Here is a 17,404-nt window from a genome sequence, read left to right as displayed (position 1 = left end):
GCCAGTGGAGACATTATGAAGTTGACAACAAAACAACCCCAACCGGTTTTCGCTCAACATAGCTCTCTGTCCCCTTATCAATTATTTACCATCACTGCACCACGGTAGCAAATTATATAGAGCGTCAAAAGGCTGGAGAGTAAAATACACTGTTCAGTCTGTGCATGCTGTGTCCATCTAACACAGCTGCAGTTTAGCCAAATCTATCATTTCGTTTTCAGGGCCGTGGTCTTGGTTTCATTTTGCACGCTAATTTCCGGACTGTGCGCCCTGCATCTATCATGAATCAATAATGTGCTGTGTCAGTAATCAAGTGTTTCGTGCCTAAATGAATCTGCTATTGATAATCTCTAGAAGTATTTACTTTTTTTCCCGAAAAGAAAAGAGATATAATACTCAACAATCAGCATCAAGGAAAAAGAACAACATGTACTGAGCATCGTAGCGGCTGTATGTTGGTAGATTTATTGATTTTTTTCTCCCCCCTGTTGCCAGGCATTGATCGTAGACCAGCTGAGCATGAGGATGTTGTCATCCTGCTGCAAGATGACAGACATCATGACAGAGGGCATCACCAGTAAGGCCTTCAAGTTGTTGTATCTTTCAGCCATCGCAGCTACTATCATGGTTGCATCATTTGGCATCTCAGGTTTCCTGTCCTTGTGGCAGTTTTGTGTGTGTAAGTGTGTGTCTGTCTGTCTATTTAGGCTAACTGTCTACCTGTGTGTGTGTGTGTGTGTGTGTCTCTTCTAGTTGTCGAGGATATAAACAAGCGACGAGAGCCTCTCCCCACCCTGGAGGCCATTTACCTGATTACCCCCACAGAGAAGGTGCTAACACACACACACACACACACTCACACTCTCTCTCTCTCATGCACACACCCTCTTACTGTGATCTCCGTGTATATTTAGCATGTTGTCATGGCGGCCAGGTCTATGTTGTTGAAACCCATCACGAGCCATATGCCGTATGACAGTGTGGCCAAACGCACTGTTGTTGACTGAGCCGAGGCAAACCGCACACACTCCTTAGTTTCCATGATCTCTCTCTCTCTCTCTCTCTCCCTCTCAAAATACACACACACACACGCGACCTCATGCATAGATAAATAATCAACACATACACACGTGCATGCAGATGTACTGAGTGTTTTGCCTCTCTCTCCTCAGTCTGTGCACACCCTGGTTGCAGACTTCAAAGACCCACATTCAGCGAAATACAAAGCAGCCCACGTCTTCTTCACCGACTGTGAGTAAACCCAACGCCTCACGTTAATTGTTGCTTCCGCTTGTTTGTGCATTTTGTGATTTTTACTCGGAGCGACCTCCTTGCATGTTTTCATCCCTTTTGCGGAGAAATGAACAACAAAAGGGTCTGATGATATATTTAAGTTAGTTTCACCAGCAAGGACCACCCCATCAGCAAGAGGCGTTTAAATGATTTATTGATGAGATGATTGATGATGATGGATGTTACAGGCCTGAACATGCTTGTAGTTCTTAAGGATTGTTGACTGCGTATGGGAAAGCTTCGGAAAGGAATCCGACGTAGCACCCGGGCATGTCGGACCTCCCTTAGGACCCGACGTAGGACGGACAGAAGGAGAGAAAAATAGCCGGAGAAGGAGGGAGGGGTGCAGAATACAAGAGTTGGGTATTTATAGGAATGCTGGAAGAGGTGCGGTTGAGGTGTGGTCCTGCTCCTGAAACTCTGCTGGGAAGCTTCAATATATGGATTAATGGATTGTGCACAAATATTCTCACATTGTCCCTTTCTGTTGCTGTGATCTCTGTTGGAATAAATCTGTGTGTGTGTGTGTGTGTGTGTGTGTGTGTGTGTGTGTGTGTGTGTGTGTAGGATAAGGAAATGCCAGTCATTCTGCAGTTACTTTACAGTTTTTTATTCCTTTATCATGGAAAAACTGATCAGTTAAGGTGTTAGACCTCAACTGAACCTGAATGTATGAAGTTGTGACAAGGTGATCGAGTTTCAATTTCAATTTATTGGGTAAGATTAAAATGTTTTCCTAGGTTGAAGAGGTACATTTTTGGGCCAAAGTTCAGAAGCTAATCATAAATGCCCACAAACTGATTAAAATGTGTCCTGCGGGATGCACAGCTCATAAGACTGATGTTTGGTTGTCTCCCCCTCCAGCTTGCCCTGATCCCCTGTTCAATGAGGTGGTGAAGAGCCGCGCTTCCAAAACCATCAAGACTCTGACGGAGATCAACATCGCCTTCTTGCCCTATGAGTCTCAGGTAAACATCTAGAGGAAGTCAAATCCCGCACGGCACAGAAAACTGCGCTTTCCAGTTTCCATGGGCTCAAGCATTCACCCACGTTGCACTTTGAGTGACGCTTCAGTCAGTAATATTTCATATATATGTATTTTCTTTTTTCCTTCGGTCGTGTAAAATGCTTTGAAATCAGAAAGCTGTTGTCATGCCAGAGTAGAACTGGGTAATCCATCCTCACAGATTGCTCGCTCCTGCTCCCAGTCGGACTTTTTGAACACTGTTTATTGAGCAGGAAAATGACAGTGTGAGCGTTTGTGCATGTTTGAAAAAGATAGGTGGTATGTGTAAGCAATCAGAAAAATACACTTCACTTGGCATTTAAAATTTATTTTTCCTCTTGCAAATAAATTATTATTATTATTTTTATCATTGTTATTGTTAGATTTTTTTTTGTTTTAATTATACATTAGCTGAAAAAAAAAAAAAAAAAACAGAAAAAAAATCGGTGTAAAGGATTTGGGTTGTAATTGCAATTACGTGTCCGGAATCACAGAGTTATTTTTGATTAATAGCTGCTCTTCCGACTTTTGTCCCCTCATTATTCTCACACTCTCCAGTGAACCTAGAAAAGAAGGAGAGGACGTTTGTGACAGAATATTAAAACGGCACTGGTGCCAAACTTTGGTGCCGCTGGTATCGAACTCATTGGATCAGGCATAAAAAAAAAACTCCACTTAAAGCCATTATACCTATGCCATTTGAACTTTGACAGGAAAAAGATTCAGCTACTAATAAGTAATACTTAATGTGGACTGGTGGTGTTTTATCCAATATGCACATTACTTTTTATTAGTCTCAAAATATTGGGAGTTTGTCCAGCAGCTAAATATAGCCCGTCATAAAGCCCCGCTCTACCTAATGTTAACGTCATGATGTCAGTGTTATTCGCATCCAGGAGTTAATGTACAATCAAGCATGAGCTGGTTAACAATATAAGAAATAGTCAATAATTTGGACACCTGGCTGGAGGAATAACCCATTCAATAAGTTTATAAATGGACGGGTGGCAAACCAGTTCCCCACTTTGCAAATGAAGCTGAAACTTTCCACACTCACAGCTCCACGGTGACATAATGTCCTTTCCCTCTTCATGCTCCTTTGCGCTCTTCCCAGGAGACAGTAAATGAAATTGGTTCACTTTGCTGTTGTTGGTCACTTTTGGTAAAAAAAAACTAAGTGCAAGGCAGAAAGAGGGAGCGATCCAGAGATAGAGAGCGCCGGCGAAATCGATGAAGATAGTGAAGGCAGGCTGGAGGAGCGTGATACCGGACAAGGACAGAAATCCTAACAGGGAGGTTATCAGCTATTAGAATCGGAGGTAGATAACAGAGGGCTGAGTGAATGCACACACCCACATGCATGTATACACAAACACACATTACACACCTTCAGGTGGCCACCGGCACAATGCTGGTGACTCACCAGTCACTCTGTTTGCTGGCACACTGTTCCAGAAAGACTCACATCGCCCGCCATTCCTCCCACCTGCTTTCCCTGTCTCCCTCAGTCTCCAAATTTCTGCCTCCACCTCCATCACACTCTTTCTCCATTTTTCGCATCCCTTCCCCATGACTTTTTTTTTTTATCCCATAGCTTTCACACCCTCTATACTGCTGTTTGTCTCATTTATCTGTAATTATTTCATTCCATCTATTCCAAAATGCTCCCTTCCTCCAGTCGTCTGCCCTCTCTTGCTCTCTCGCTCCCTCCATATCACCCTGCCTCTCTCTCTCTCTCTCTATCTCTCCCTCTGCCTCTCCCTTCCTTCCTCGCTGGCTGAAGATGCTGCCCGGCCCACAATGCCTTGCCTTTCCCTGTCCACAATGATTAATTCAGAGTCAGAGGTTTGTGCTCCAGGCAAAGTGCTGCCTCATGAGCCCGCCCATCGATCCACACGCTTCCCTCATTGGATGCGCCAGAGTGCACATAGAAGAGTGCAGCGAATAAGAGCTGGGCTAACATAGGGACCCATCTGCAGAGCAGAGGTATGGTCATGTGACCATGGACAGATGGGATGGGAGGAGGGAAGTGTTGTCAGTGATGCAGGAGAGGAGGGAGCAGAGGTAGAGTCAAGGAGAGGAGAGATGAGAGGAGAGGAGGAAGGGAGTCGTAAATGCAGGAAAGGGCAGAGGGAGGCAGAAAGAAGAAGAATGGAATAGAAACGACTTTTAAACAGACACACTTAGCACATGCTGCTTTACAGAACAGAAAGGGACATTAAAACAGACAGAAGCAGGGAGAGATGAGAGATGTGTGTTTGTGTGTGTGTGTGTGTGTTTGGGGGAGGATGTAAGCATGACTGAGCAAAGGCAAAACAGCAAAGACAGTGGAAGTAGATTGAGAAAAATAGCCAGCGATTAGGGGTGTTAATGATCCATTCATTGCATCAGTAACACGCTGAAAGACGTAACCAGAATGAATTTATTTGAAACACTTTGAATCAAATAATTTATAATTGGTTATCGTGACCCAAATTTTGTTATTTAATTTTTGTGTGTGTGTGTCTCTACTCCAACCTCTTGGGAGACAGCGAGGATTGGAGAAAAACACATTTATTTTTAAGAGCAAATGCCAACATCCCTTCGCCTTCATCATTCATAATTGCTTTCCCCATTCTAAAAGTTTTTTTTTTTTTTTTTTTTGATTTAATTAAAATTGCACTACTTATTTTACAATATTTCCTTGCGCCCCCTATGGGTGAGCTTTTGAAATTGAGGGGAAAAAAGTGTCAAATCAACTTGTGTCAATTTGATTTGACACAAAGCTATTTGGAACTGACTCTATCAGTTCCAGTAGTTTTCAACTGTAATCAGCACCACTTCCAAAATTTCCTGCATCAAACAGCCCTACTGAGTATGTTTGTGCGTGTGTGTGTGTGTGTGTTTGCAGGTGTACTCTCTGGACAATCCAGATGCCTTCCAGAGCTTCTACAGTCCCCACAAGACCCAGCTGAAGAACCCGGTGATGGAGAGGCTGGCAGAGCAGCTGGCTACCCTGTGTGCCACCCTGAAGGAGTACCCTGCCGTCAGATACCGAGGGTGAGCAGCAGGGGGCGCACCTGAGATGCGGGTGTTGAAGGAAAGAGTGACTTTTCACTGATTTCCATAAACTCACCAGGAAGGTAACTGGTGCAGCAGTGGGTATTTTCTCCTAGTCCTTAACTGGGATTTCTTCCACTATTTTGACACCCCTCCCCCTGCTTCAGATCATTTGCAAATCCTGTAAATAATCCATAAAAGCGTAAATAACACTTGGTTAAATTGTGCAACACAACCTCTTCGCTTAATACACGTCGTTCTGCAGGCAGTCTTTGTCTTTCGGACACGTGTGCACGTGGTCATGGATGTTAAGGTGTTATGTCCCCTTTTGAGACTACAGGGGGAAAATAATATAATAACACAACAACCAAAAATCTTGAAGTAGTCAGAGTGCAAGTGAAAAGGAAAATGCTTTGTTTACAGCTCATTTTCCTGTTTGCCAAAAATAACGAGGTTCTCACAAAGTGGGGGAGGGTGGAACCAGATGGCTGCACCAAACAGAAGGAGATCAATATCAGAAAACCAGGCGTGACCGATCTCTAACTGTGGAAACAAAACCACAAACAAAAGACCTGACTGGCTTACAAAAAAAGGAATTTCACCAGAACACACAGAGGTGGCACCAACACTATTAGCAAAAAGTTAGGCCCTAACTTTTTAGGGAGTGCTCCTCTTATTGAGGGCTCCCAATAGCGATTGGCCAGTTTGAGGTCCGAGGGAGCCAATGAGCAGCATGACTGGTCTGCACAGGTGGAAACCAATCATGTCGTTGGCACCTGGAGAGAAACCAGGGGAGGAGGAGAGAAAGAAAAACAGGAGGAAAAGGGAAAAAAACACACACACACAACAAGCAGGTGAATGTTAAATATTCAACAGTGAATTTCCATATTGATTTCCACTGGTTGTCACAGCCGATGACTCCACAGTGAAGTGTGTTCCCAGCTTTATGAGCCACTTCAAGTTACCGTGCCGTCGAATTTGCACAGTGCAAATATATATATATTTTGTGAATACATGCCAAGGTCATCTGTCAGTCCAGGTGTTATGCAGTGGGATGCTTGTTAATGTTTCAAGTGTGCATTTTGATTTGCAGAGTTTGCAGTTTTTCCTTCAACCAAAACCTCCACCAGGTGATTTATTAATTTGCACACCCTCAAACAGACAAGAACTAATCACCTACTGTATTGTTTGGTATGAAAACTTGCCTCTGTCCTGCTTTAGTTTCTAAAATGGTGTTTTAGATAACATTTTTACTGACCTGTAGCACTAAATGGCCATAAATAAATAAATAAATAAATAAAAAATCTGCAGGACATTGATGATTTTTTTTTTTTTAATCAGTTCTGGGTTTCAGAATCCACTTTACAGCCTGTATTTTCTATTTTGGATCAAAAACTTTCTGACCACTCACGCTTCAAGACACTCCAAGTGAGCGGTCGTCATAGCAACGCATTTCATTTAACAAGGCTAAAACACGTCGTGCCAAAAAAGCAGATGTCTAAGCAGTATTATTATTATTAGTAGTAGTGGTAGTTTTAGTATTTTTATTAACAGTCAGTATTATTAGTATTATGTTGTGTGATGTATAATCTCCTCACTAGATGTTTATGTTGAATCTCTGCTCTAACTAACTTTTTAAGACTTTTTAATTTTTTTGTCTGTTGCATGTCCTGCTGATTAGTGATAGTTGTCAGTAGGGGTCATATGTTAATGTGTGTCCCTTTAAATAATAAATGAGGAAACATAAAGCGTTGTGGCACTGATTCAGCACATTTTGCTTAAATATCAGTTTTTCCCTTTGAGATCAGAGTTTGTCCTCAGGTTTTAGCTCCTTTTGAAACTGGAGCGCAGGGACGCAGTTGTCGCTTCAGTGCGGCATGATGTAAATGCTCAAAACATATTTTTTGGTCATGGTTTTCATCAACATGTATTGTATTGTTTTTTTTTTTTGTTTTTTTCCCTGTATGTCTTGTTTTGTCTCTTCTGTCTGCTTCCCTGCCCGAATTTCCATCCATAAACACATTTGGCTGTGTGTCACTCCATATGCATCTGTCTCCGTGTCTGTCTGTGTACTTGTTCGTCCTTCTGTCTCTCTTTCCATCTGTCTGTCTGTCTGCTTCCGTATGTTTTCTGTCTGTCTTTGTCTTTTCCTTGTGTGTCTGCCCCGTCCATCTGTCTCTGTGTTAGGGAGTACAAGGACAATGCCACCCTGGCCCAGCTGGTTCAGGACAAACTGGACGCCTACAAGGCAGATGACCCCACCATGGGAGAGGTGAGTTTGGGAAAATGAGGCTCAAACTTCATTTTTGTCATTCTGTTCTCTGGCTTTTTGAGTTTTGTTGATAGCAGAATCAGAATCGGAAATATTTCACTGATCCCTGAGGGGAAACTGAGAGTCTGAAATAGAGTTGGCATTGATCCTAGTTGCGAAAAGGTTTGTGCATAATGTGCATTATGTATTAATATCTGCATCAATCCTACAAAAACGGTAAATACAGAAATGTAAATTGAGCACAGGTAGAAAGTATGCCTGTATACAGCATACATACACAGATATATTGCACTGTTGAATTGTTGCAAAGTCCTACAGGTGCAAATTATTGCACAATGAAATAGTGAAATAGCTATTTATCATCAAATTAAATCCAGTTCAACTGCTTTTTGTTGTTTTTGAGATGGGAAATCTGTCATTTTTCTTTTTCTTTTTTTTGTCTCACCTGCTGTGCCTCAAAAATCACTGAATCACAGTGTAAGGCTTTCACAAGATGCAAAGCAGAAGCAAAAGAAATTCACCTCTGCTGTAGTTGCTGCAGTTTGTACGGTTGAGCTGTGCTATGTTATTCAGAAAGTACTAGTGCTAATTTTGTCTATGAATTTTTGGATGAAAAAAAGTCATCAAAGTCCTTTTTTTCATTACTAAAGGACTAAACAGTGATGTTAAGTTGCTCTGTGAAAATTAAATATTTTATTTGTTGTTATTTCTGAAAAATAACAACACAAAAATAGACAGGCACAAATAACATCAATTTGCCTCCCTTTCACCAACAACACAGACAACCTAACAGACAACTAAGCTGCTTTCACGGGATGTCCGAATGTGGAATATCCCGATAACACACCATCCATAGTGTGACCTCGGGAGAAATTAATGTTTTCAAGAGGAAGAAACTCTTAATTTGCTCCACAGGGAATATCCATGGATGTATAATGCCATGGAAGAAGGTGTCCATTTTCCTGAATTGACACAGTAAACGACATTGTCCCATTGTTGTGAAGGCAGCATGGAGCTATGCTGCAACTTATCAAGCTGCAGAAAACTGACCGAAAAGTAAAGAGTAAAGTAAAGTAAAGAGAGTCGTTCCTATGAAAGTGATCTGCTGTCTCGTCTAGTCTCGTTGGTGTAAACTGGCAGCTTTCAGAGCGTTGCACATCAGATCCACTGACTTTCTTTTGAATGTTTTAATGCCGTCTCTCTCTCTCTCTCTCTCTCTCTCTCTCTCTCTCTCTCTCTCTCTCTCTCTCTCTCTCGTCCCGTAGGGTCCAGACAAGGCTCGCTCCCAGCTGATCATCCTGGACAGGGCCTTTGACCCCGTGTCCCCCGTCCTCCACGAGCTCACCTTCCAGGCCATGGGCTACGACCTGCTGCCCATCGAGAACGACGTCTACAAGTACGTGTTTGTGTGATTTTCTTTTTTTTTTGTGGCGCCCAGTTCCGAATGAAAGTTAATATAATTTTGAATTAGTTTTTATTTTTGATTAGTTTTTATGTTTTGTTTTCAGTTCGCTTTAGTTTCTGTTAGTTTCCAGAGTGGGCTTGCTCGTTTCTGTTTAGTTTTTATTGTTTAAAAATGTTTAGTTTTGGCTTAGTTTTTTGATTTAAGGCAGTTGACTCCCTGTTATGTCGACGTCCCAGTCTCAATAAACATCAGCACCAACGCAAACTCATGCTGGTTGTGCTGATAAATTTGACCAAACTGACAGACATTTTGTATATACTTTTATTTTAGTTAGTTTTGTAAGTACACAATATCATTTAAGTTAGCTTTCATTTTTTTCTAAAGTCTAGTTTTTATTTTTACTTCAGTTAAATAAAAAAAAAAAAAAAATCACACCCACTTTTATTTTTTAGTTTAGTTGTAGTTAACTATAATAACCTTGGTTCAAATTAATAGCACAAAAAAAGTGGTCACGTGAGGATTGCACTTCAGACTTAATTGAGAAAAAGGTAAAATCTGCATCAGGCGATATTTTCATCTAAAAATAGACCCACTTATCAGCATAAACCAGCCGTGGTACAGAAGATGTCCCGTTGTCCCTTTGAGACCTTTGTCCTATTTGACAAAACGAAATTCTGGCTTCAGGCATGTCAAGAAATCTTTTTGTGCATGAAGTGACAAATCTAAAGTCCAGAACGAAATGCAAATCTGTCTTCTGAACAGTCAAGGCAGCGTCCAGAGAAAGCTGGACTCAGAGATGATTGTCCACTCTGCTGCAAATATATAATTTCATCATCTTCCCCCCAACCAACATTGGTGCAAAGAGTACTACAAGTTACTACTCAAGAAGAAGTACTGTTACTTTCAGTCTAAATGGTCCTAGTTTCTATTGATCATCTATGATTTTTCTTTGTGCACCTTTTATGGGAAATTTGGAAATGACAAAAAGTAGAATCAGATTCCTCGCCTCATCTTTGCTGGCTGAGCTTTTATTGTGAAAGGTTCCACAACCTGTCATTGATCGTTTGTTCTCTGTGATGGATCTGATTTAAACTGTAGTGAAGCACAATCCTCAAGCAAAAATGTACTTAAGTAAAGGTAAAACTACTGACTTTAAAAAAATACTCCAAAAATGTACAAGTATACAAAACAGCTACTCAGTGACAGTAACATGAGTAAATGTAATTAGTTACTTGCACCTCTGCCTACCAGCTATTCTGATGTTCTGTCTCTCTCCCTCCACATGGATTTTTGTCCATATGAGGCTGATTGTTTCTGCTTTTGTTTTTCCTGCTCCAGGTACGAGACCAGCGGCATGGGAGACTCTCGTGAGAAGGAGGTTCTCCTGCACGAAGACGACGACCTGTGGGTCGGCCTGAGGCACAAACACATAGCTGAGGTGTCCCAGTGAGTAGGAACCTCTCGCTCTCTCACTCACTCTATTTTTTTTTTTTTTTTTTTTTTTTTTAGCTTTTCCTCCTATTTTGATTATAGGTTACCTGTGAGTTTTAGAATTGATTTTAATTGTTTTTAAAGCCTTGAATGGTCCGGCTTCTGCCCATATCCGTGATCTGCTGACTCCCTAAGCGCTGCAGGAGATCCTCCGGCAGGGCAGGGGCTCTTATGTTTCCAAAACCTCGACTTTTCCCTAAAAGTGACCGGGCCCTTGCTGTCCGGGCCCCTCAGCTGTGGAAGTCCCTGCCTGGAGATCTCAGGCAGGAAAAACCCAGTGTCCTCTTTTAAATCTCTTCTTAAAACTCACTTTTACTGTATGTATTTAATGTATTTTCTTAAGTGATGCTAATTTATTGTGACTTTTTTAGTTTGTTTGTTTTTTTTGTTTTTTTTTGCTTATTATTTTATTTGTTTTATCTGTCGTTATCTGTATTTAAGTTTTGGTTCTTATTACTTGTATTACTTGTTTTATTGTAAAGCACCTTGCAACGTTATTTTGGAAGGTACCAAGTTCTTCTTCTTCTTCTTCTTCTTCTTCTTCTTCTTCTTCTTCTTCTTCTTCTTCTTCTTCTTCTTCCTTTTTTAAATATCCTTTCTCTTATTCTGCTGCCTCTCTGTCAGATGATCAACATTTTGGCTTTGTGTAAATTATGACTAAATGCTGCAATCCCCAGTAATAAATGGTTATTTTATTCATCTGGATCAAAGGAGTCAGGTTACACAATACCAGTTGGCAGTATCATCACGAGTGCAGATGCTCTCCGCAGATTGCTATTTAAAATTTTGACTGGGTAGGATGAGAGTGGGGAGGACAGCTGAACGCTGCCAACTAGTTAGCATACAAGGCAAGTCCACCCAAAGAGGTACGGCTGCAGCACACACTGCAGGCTGCTGCAGAGATGCTTTCGCCTAATGTCATCACTGCATGACTTATTTACTTATGAACATCATTTCAAACACTAATTCAAGATCTCAACTTTAAGAAATTGATTTAAAAAAAAGCCCGAAGTACCCATGTGTCACACCTTAATTGTTACTGTGGTTCCCTTCCCACTTGCAACAAGAGAAATTTAACTGGATGACAGTTGAATAAGTGACAAATAATCACTTCAGGCTCTGTTACATTTTACGTAATGCTCCTTTTTTGTGTGTTTGCCATCAGGGAAGTGACACGCCAGCTGAAGGAGTTCTCTTCCAGCAAGAGGATGAACACTGGAGAGAAGGTATCGAGGAGGGGCTGCTAAGAGAAATTCATAAATATTGTTCTCTGAATACTGTGCGGATCTAGTCTGTTAACATGGATAATGTAATAACTTATTCATTACAAATTATTAAATTCTTGTTAGAATCACCGTGCATGAAAGTGAGTTCAGTCGAAGATCTGGTCCAAAATGCCAAAATGTCATTCTGTGCAATAAAATGAATAGTGGCTATAGCCAGTAAAAAACTGAAAACTGAATTTCCATGCTGTAAACTGTAACCACAGGTTTGTTTTTAGCTTTGTGTCCAGTCATCACTTTGTAGGAGTAAGCGTTGGTATTTTCAAATGTCACATGCTTCATTTTGAAACCAAGCTGAAGCCCAGAGTGAGCGTTCAGGCTGGGATCAGACTGAAGTCTGGCCTGGATGTCCTACATGAAGAACACCTCGCTCTGTTTTTCCTCTTTCTGTTTTTCCCATCAGCTCTAAAAGTCCAGCCGGTTTCATCATCCATTTGTGGCACATTATGACTTTGCTGCTTTTTTTTTTTTTTTTCCCTCCACAGACCACAATGAGGGATCTCTCCCAGATGCTGAAGAAGATGCCTCAGTACCAGAAGGAGCTCAGCAAGGTGTGTGTGCCTGCGCGTGCATGTGTGTGTGTGTGTATGTGTGTGTGTGTGCGTTCATGTACATCCCAACTTTGCCCCAGCTAAGCCGGTTCCTTTTCCTTTTTCAGTACTCCACTCACCTGCAGCTGGCTGAGGACTGTATGAAGCATTACCAGGGAACAGTGGACAAACTGTGCCGCGTGGAACAGGTGAGATGAGAGTAACAGAATATGATAGAAATAGAAAATAGAAAGGCAAGGCAAGGCAAGGCAAGTTTATTTATACAGCACAATTCAACACAAGGTAATTCAAAGGGCTTTACAGAAACATTAAAAGCAACAAGACACAATTTAAAACAATAAAAACAGTCAATAAAAAAGGGAAATAGAAATTTAGAAATTTAGAATGATAAATGAGAAAATAAAAAAAGAAGAGAAGAGAAGAGAATAAAAGAGTAGAACAGAGAAGAGAAGAGAGGAATGCCACATTGCAATGAATCACCACATAAGGAATTGTATTTATAAACACCATGATGTAGATAATGCATCAATTTCACACAGTTTGGGTTTTTTTTTATGTAAGAAACGTGGTTCTCCAGACATTTTGCTGTCAGCCACACACAGTGCCTGAGGTCCTGGTGCTCTGTTCCTCTCTCTGTGTGTCAGGATCTGGCCATGGGTACAGATGCTGAGGGAGAGAAGATCAAGGACCCCATGAGGGCCATCGTGCCCATCCTGCTGGATGCCAACGTCAGCACATATGACAAGATCCGCATCATCCTGCTCTACATCTTCCTCAAGAATGGTAAGGGATTTATGGATTCTCTCGACTCTGTCTGGCCTCTGTCTATTCTGCTCTGCTGTGCTTTTTTTCTTACTATTTGGTGCTGATTCAGGTCTTGTTCCGTAGTTTTTTTTTTAACGTTATTGCAGAGCTCAGGACATTTGCATTCTATACTACAAATATTACACCTTTACTACACAAACCACAGCTTTGAAAAGTAAGATTGTAGAGGAATTAACCATGCAATGAACCTGACAGTGCTTCTAGATATGGATGATTTATATATCATATACATCAAATAGATTTATATATCATTTTTCTCTACATATGTCTACATCACATTTCTGCAGAAAGTTACAAAACAAACAAAATGAAGACGTGAGCCAACAGTCAGGGCTGATGAAGGAAAAATCGTGGCGCCAGTTAAGTCCATTGTTCGCTAAACCATACTGGACTCTTAACAAAACTACGACAGCCTGATGAGAATTATAGTTAGCAGAGTTAGCAGCTGAACACAAGCCAATAAAAATGAGGTTTCAAATGTGCTGTAAAAGAAGATACAGATACAGAAGACACAGGGAAAGAGCAGCATCCTCGCTCGCTTCATTCCCTTGAACCGAGTGAACAAATTAAAGAAGTTAATCCTTCCTGTGACCTATGAGTGTGTCTTACTGTGTGTGTGTGTGTGTGTGTGTGTGTGTGTTCAGGCATCACGGAGGAGAACCTGAACAAGCTGATCCAGCACGCTCAGATCCCTCCAGAGGACAGTGAGATCATCACCAACATGGCCCACCTGGGCGTGCCCATCATCACAGATGTAAGATCTTCAGCGCCCGCCTCTCTTTTCCCGTTTTCTCCTCCTTCCTCTCCACTTTCTCCCCTAATCCTTTACTTTCTCCTCTCCTCTGCTCTGTCTCTGTCTCTGTCTGTCAGTCTCTTATTCCTCTCCATTTCATTCGGTCCAGCATTTCATCTCTGTGTCTTTGCTCCTCTCTTCCTTATTCCCCATAGGGTTTTATTAAAGATGCACTGGTGATACTGAAGCTGATATCCACTCCGACATATATTTTTGTAAAAATTGCAGGTGCCAAACAGGGCAAGATTTTTCGATAGTCTAATTATCTTGCATAAAGTGATAACAGTTGCAAAAATGACCATCCTACAGTCGGTCATCCCTGCATTTTGTGGTATTCTCTCCTTTTTTGTGTTTATCTGCCTTTCATTATTTTGTTATTTCAGATTGCCAGCGTTAGGGCTCAACATGCTCGTTGCTGCATGTTACTTTGGCTTTTTCTGGGATCCTGTTAACCCTTTGACGCATAGCGGTCACTACAGTGGACGGCTGTTTTAAAGTCATTTCTCCTAAATGCAATGGTTTCTATGGTGGAATTGCATATCAGCTGTTAGAATGCTCTCTGCTGCTCCCCTCCATTGAGATTTATGCAGAGACTGTCAATTCATGTTGCTGAAACCATATTAATACTAGTGTAATGACATGGTAATACCAATCCTACATCCTTAAAGAAGTATGGAGACTCACAAAAGTGTTCATGCCCTAAGAAGAGTAAAAACACATTAAAAAATTTTTGACTCTGGCTAATATAACAACAAATTGCATATTTTTGATGAGTTACATAGAGTCTGTTAGTATTACCTGAGTGAACAGGTGAACCAGTCAACATGCTGGATGTAAATGAGTGACATGATGCTGATTCTGTTTATTCTCTCTCCCTGTGCATCCCTCCTTCGTTTTCACTTTCTCTTTCTCCCTCTTGTAACTCCTCTCCTCCACCAGTCCACTCTCCGCCGAGGAAAGAAACTGGACAGGAAGGAGCGTGTCAGCGAGCAGACCTACCAGCTGTCCCGCTGGACACCACTGGTCAAGGACATCATGGAGGTGTGTGAGTGTGTGTGTAGGGGTTAAATCACGTATCCCTGCACTATTTGTATGTATTTATTTTTTAAAGCAGGATAGAGGGCTCTCGGGTGATGTAACACGCCATCTGGTGGTCATACTGCAGGTCAGCAGCCCTCTGGCAACAAAAGCTGTAAATGGCTTATTGCATTTTAAAATGGACAAATGGATCTCAGCTGTACTGAGTAGTTTATTTGTTTACACTTCTTAAACACAAGCTGATGAATCTAGTGGACACAGGCTTTATTTTCTTATTTTCTTCTCCATATTGTGTTATTTGTATTTATTAGCACTAATATATATAAATATCTACATAGAGCTATAGATCCATAGATATAGATACAGATATAAATAGATATATAAAGGAGAGGTGTATAGATAGATGGATAGATGATAGCTGTGTGATAATAACAGTGGTTTCTTATGTTGACTAACTAGATACAACTTACACAGTAACCAAAGACAGAATTAATACACAAATAAATAAATAAACGTGCTTTATCAGACATCAGTCCTTATCAGTATCTCTGGTTTTGTAGCCTGGCTCTTAGATATTTAGTCAGTAATTGCATAAATCCGATCCTGCAGTGAACCTCCGGTGATTTATTGTTCCGTATTTATTTGGATCTCCACTTGTTGTTACCTTGGCGACGACTACTCTTCCCGGGGCCCGCGTGACGACACCGCATGTGGTTGCCAGGAGATGTGAGGTGCAACTGCGTCTGAGTCTCGTGTGCTCACGTGCGCGGTGATCATGAACGACGCCGACCGGATTTCTAACAAAGATCTTTTTTTTTTTTTTTTTTTTTTTGCCTTGTGCGCCTCTCCTCTCCCCGCAGGATGCTATCGATGATAAGCTGGACACCAAGCACTACCCCTACATCTCCACCCGCTCCTCTGCCTCTTTCAGCACCACTGCAGTCAGGTACACACACACACACACATGCACACAAATGCACTTAGAGTATTTTATTGCATTGTACGAGCCCTATCTAGATTACAAAGACAGAGAGGCCGGGGTGATAGATCAATAGTCATTTGTGCTCAGAGGGGAGGGGGAGGGGTCGGCCGGATCAATAACTTGAAATTGGGAAACGGAGAGGTGTTACTAATGACTGACAGGAGAATCAGCCAAACGCACCTCCCAGTGCAAGGACGGGGCAATGACGAGAGCCCACATTCACCAATTCATGACATTTAGGCTAAATGTAGATATTCCTGTGTTGCAACGAGAGGAGACATCAACACAAAGCAAGCCATCTCCAAAAAGACCGACTTTTCATAAACCAGGGGGAAAACGCATCTATGATTTTATATGGATGGCTATACTTTTTTTTGTTTGTCTAAAAAAAGACACAGAGACAAAACACTGCAATGAATATTTAAGTCTCATCAAATAATAATGAAGATATCGCTTCACATTGATGTCCTTTGTATTGTCTCTCAAATAAACTTGCTTAGCTTATGACTGTATAGTGTGTGTGTATGTGTGTGTATGGTGTGTGTGTGTGGGTTAGGGTCAGGTGGGAGCATGCCAGCACTTTGACCCCCGCTAATTCATATACATCTGTCCATGTGCTGCTGGTGTGTATTGATTTGACACCCGAGCTCCTCTTGTTAGAATCTGAGCCTCCAACGTACGAATCAACCACATCAAGATATTTCTCTGTCTAGCACACTCACCGGTGCAGAGATGCAGACACGAGTTATCGCGTAAATTCACCTTAAATTCTCAAGCTCTGACAGGCTATAAAATAAATTCACTTATGTTTCCAGAGATTATCACAGCATCCTCCGCTCAGTCCTCGCCTCTTCCCTCGGAGCCTCGAACTGTTGACCCAAAATATGCTGAAGGGCCCCTTCTTGTGAAATGATGTGAAAGTGGTGATGAAAATACTGAAATCCTTCGCTTAATTAAGTCCTTCACTTAATTAAATACATCAGCGAAAACCTCATCTAAAGTAGAGGTCCCTTGAATATTTCTTTTCGGAATAAATTACGTGTAAATGTTTTGGAATTTTAATTTATTGAAAGTATTGCCTCTCGAGGTGCAGCATCTCATTTTCAAGGGGTCCATACAAATACAATAATATAGGAGACATACAAACAAGCAAAAACAGCATTACGTAACATACATTAAAAATGTAGCAGATTAAAAGGATAATTCCCTTCCCATAGAGAAGATATTTATACACTAAATGAAGTTTTCAGTTTCCAGTTACACCTTCCATCACACCTTACCCTCAACCAAATTGTTTTAGTGCACAACCTCAACCTTACCTGAAGTCGTTAGCTCGCCTAAATTGAATTCGGTCCAGTTTTTCAGGTAATGAAAAGGTGAAAGCGACATGTCCAGTTTGTCTCTGTCTATTATCTGTCACATAGCG

The 17,404-nt window shown here is 41.3% G+C and overlaps 1 protein-coding gene across 2 annotated transcripts in view; it reads left to right on the top strand.

Annotated features, from left to right (window-relative positions):
* The window catches only part of stxbp1a (syntaxin binding protein 1a), a 38,604-nt gene that overhangs the window by 14,273 nt on the left and 6,927 nt on the right, over positions 1-17,404 (top strand). For both annotated transcript variants that reach the window (XM_030065310.1, XM_030065309.1), the window contains exons 3-17: positions 496-577; positions 754-830; positions 1,173-1,251; positions 2,158-2,261; positions 5,190-5,338; positions 7,526-7,610; positions 8,876-9,006; positions 10,354-10,461; positions 11,672-11,732; positions 12,275-12,340; positions 12,448-12,528; positions 12,985-13,123; positions 13,810-13,919; positions 14,898-14,999; positions 15,857-15,942. In XM_030065310.1, the coding sequence (XP_029921170.1) occupies positions 496-577; positions 754-830; positions 1,173-1,251; positions 2,158-2,261; positions 5,190-5,338; positions 7,526-7,610; positions 8,876-9,006; positions 10,354-10,461; positions 11,672-11,732; positions 12,275-12,340; positions 12,448-12,528; positions 12,985-13,123; positions 13,810-13,919; positions 14,898-14,999; positions 15,857-15,942 (1,460 nt within the window). The remainder of the gene's footprint in view (positions 1-495; positions 578-753; positions 831-1,172; positions 1,252-2,157; positions 2,262-5,189; positions 5,339-7,525; positions 7,611-8,875; positions 9,007-10,353; positions 10,462-11,671; positions 11,733-12,274; positions 12,341-12,447; positions 12,529-12,984; positions 13,124-13,809; positions 13,920-14,897; positions 15,000-15,856; positions 15,943-17,404) is intronic.

Source organism: Myripristis murdjan, chromosome 12, assembly GCF_902150065.1.
Source record: "Myripristis murdjan chromosome 12, fMyrMur1.1, whole genome shotgun sequence".
Taxonomy (NCBI): Eukaryota; Metazoa; Chordata; class Actinopteri; order Holocentriformes; family Holocentridae; genus Myripristis; species Myripristis murdjan.
This window is presented reverse-complemented; position numbering and strand designations above follow the sequence as displayed.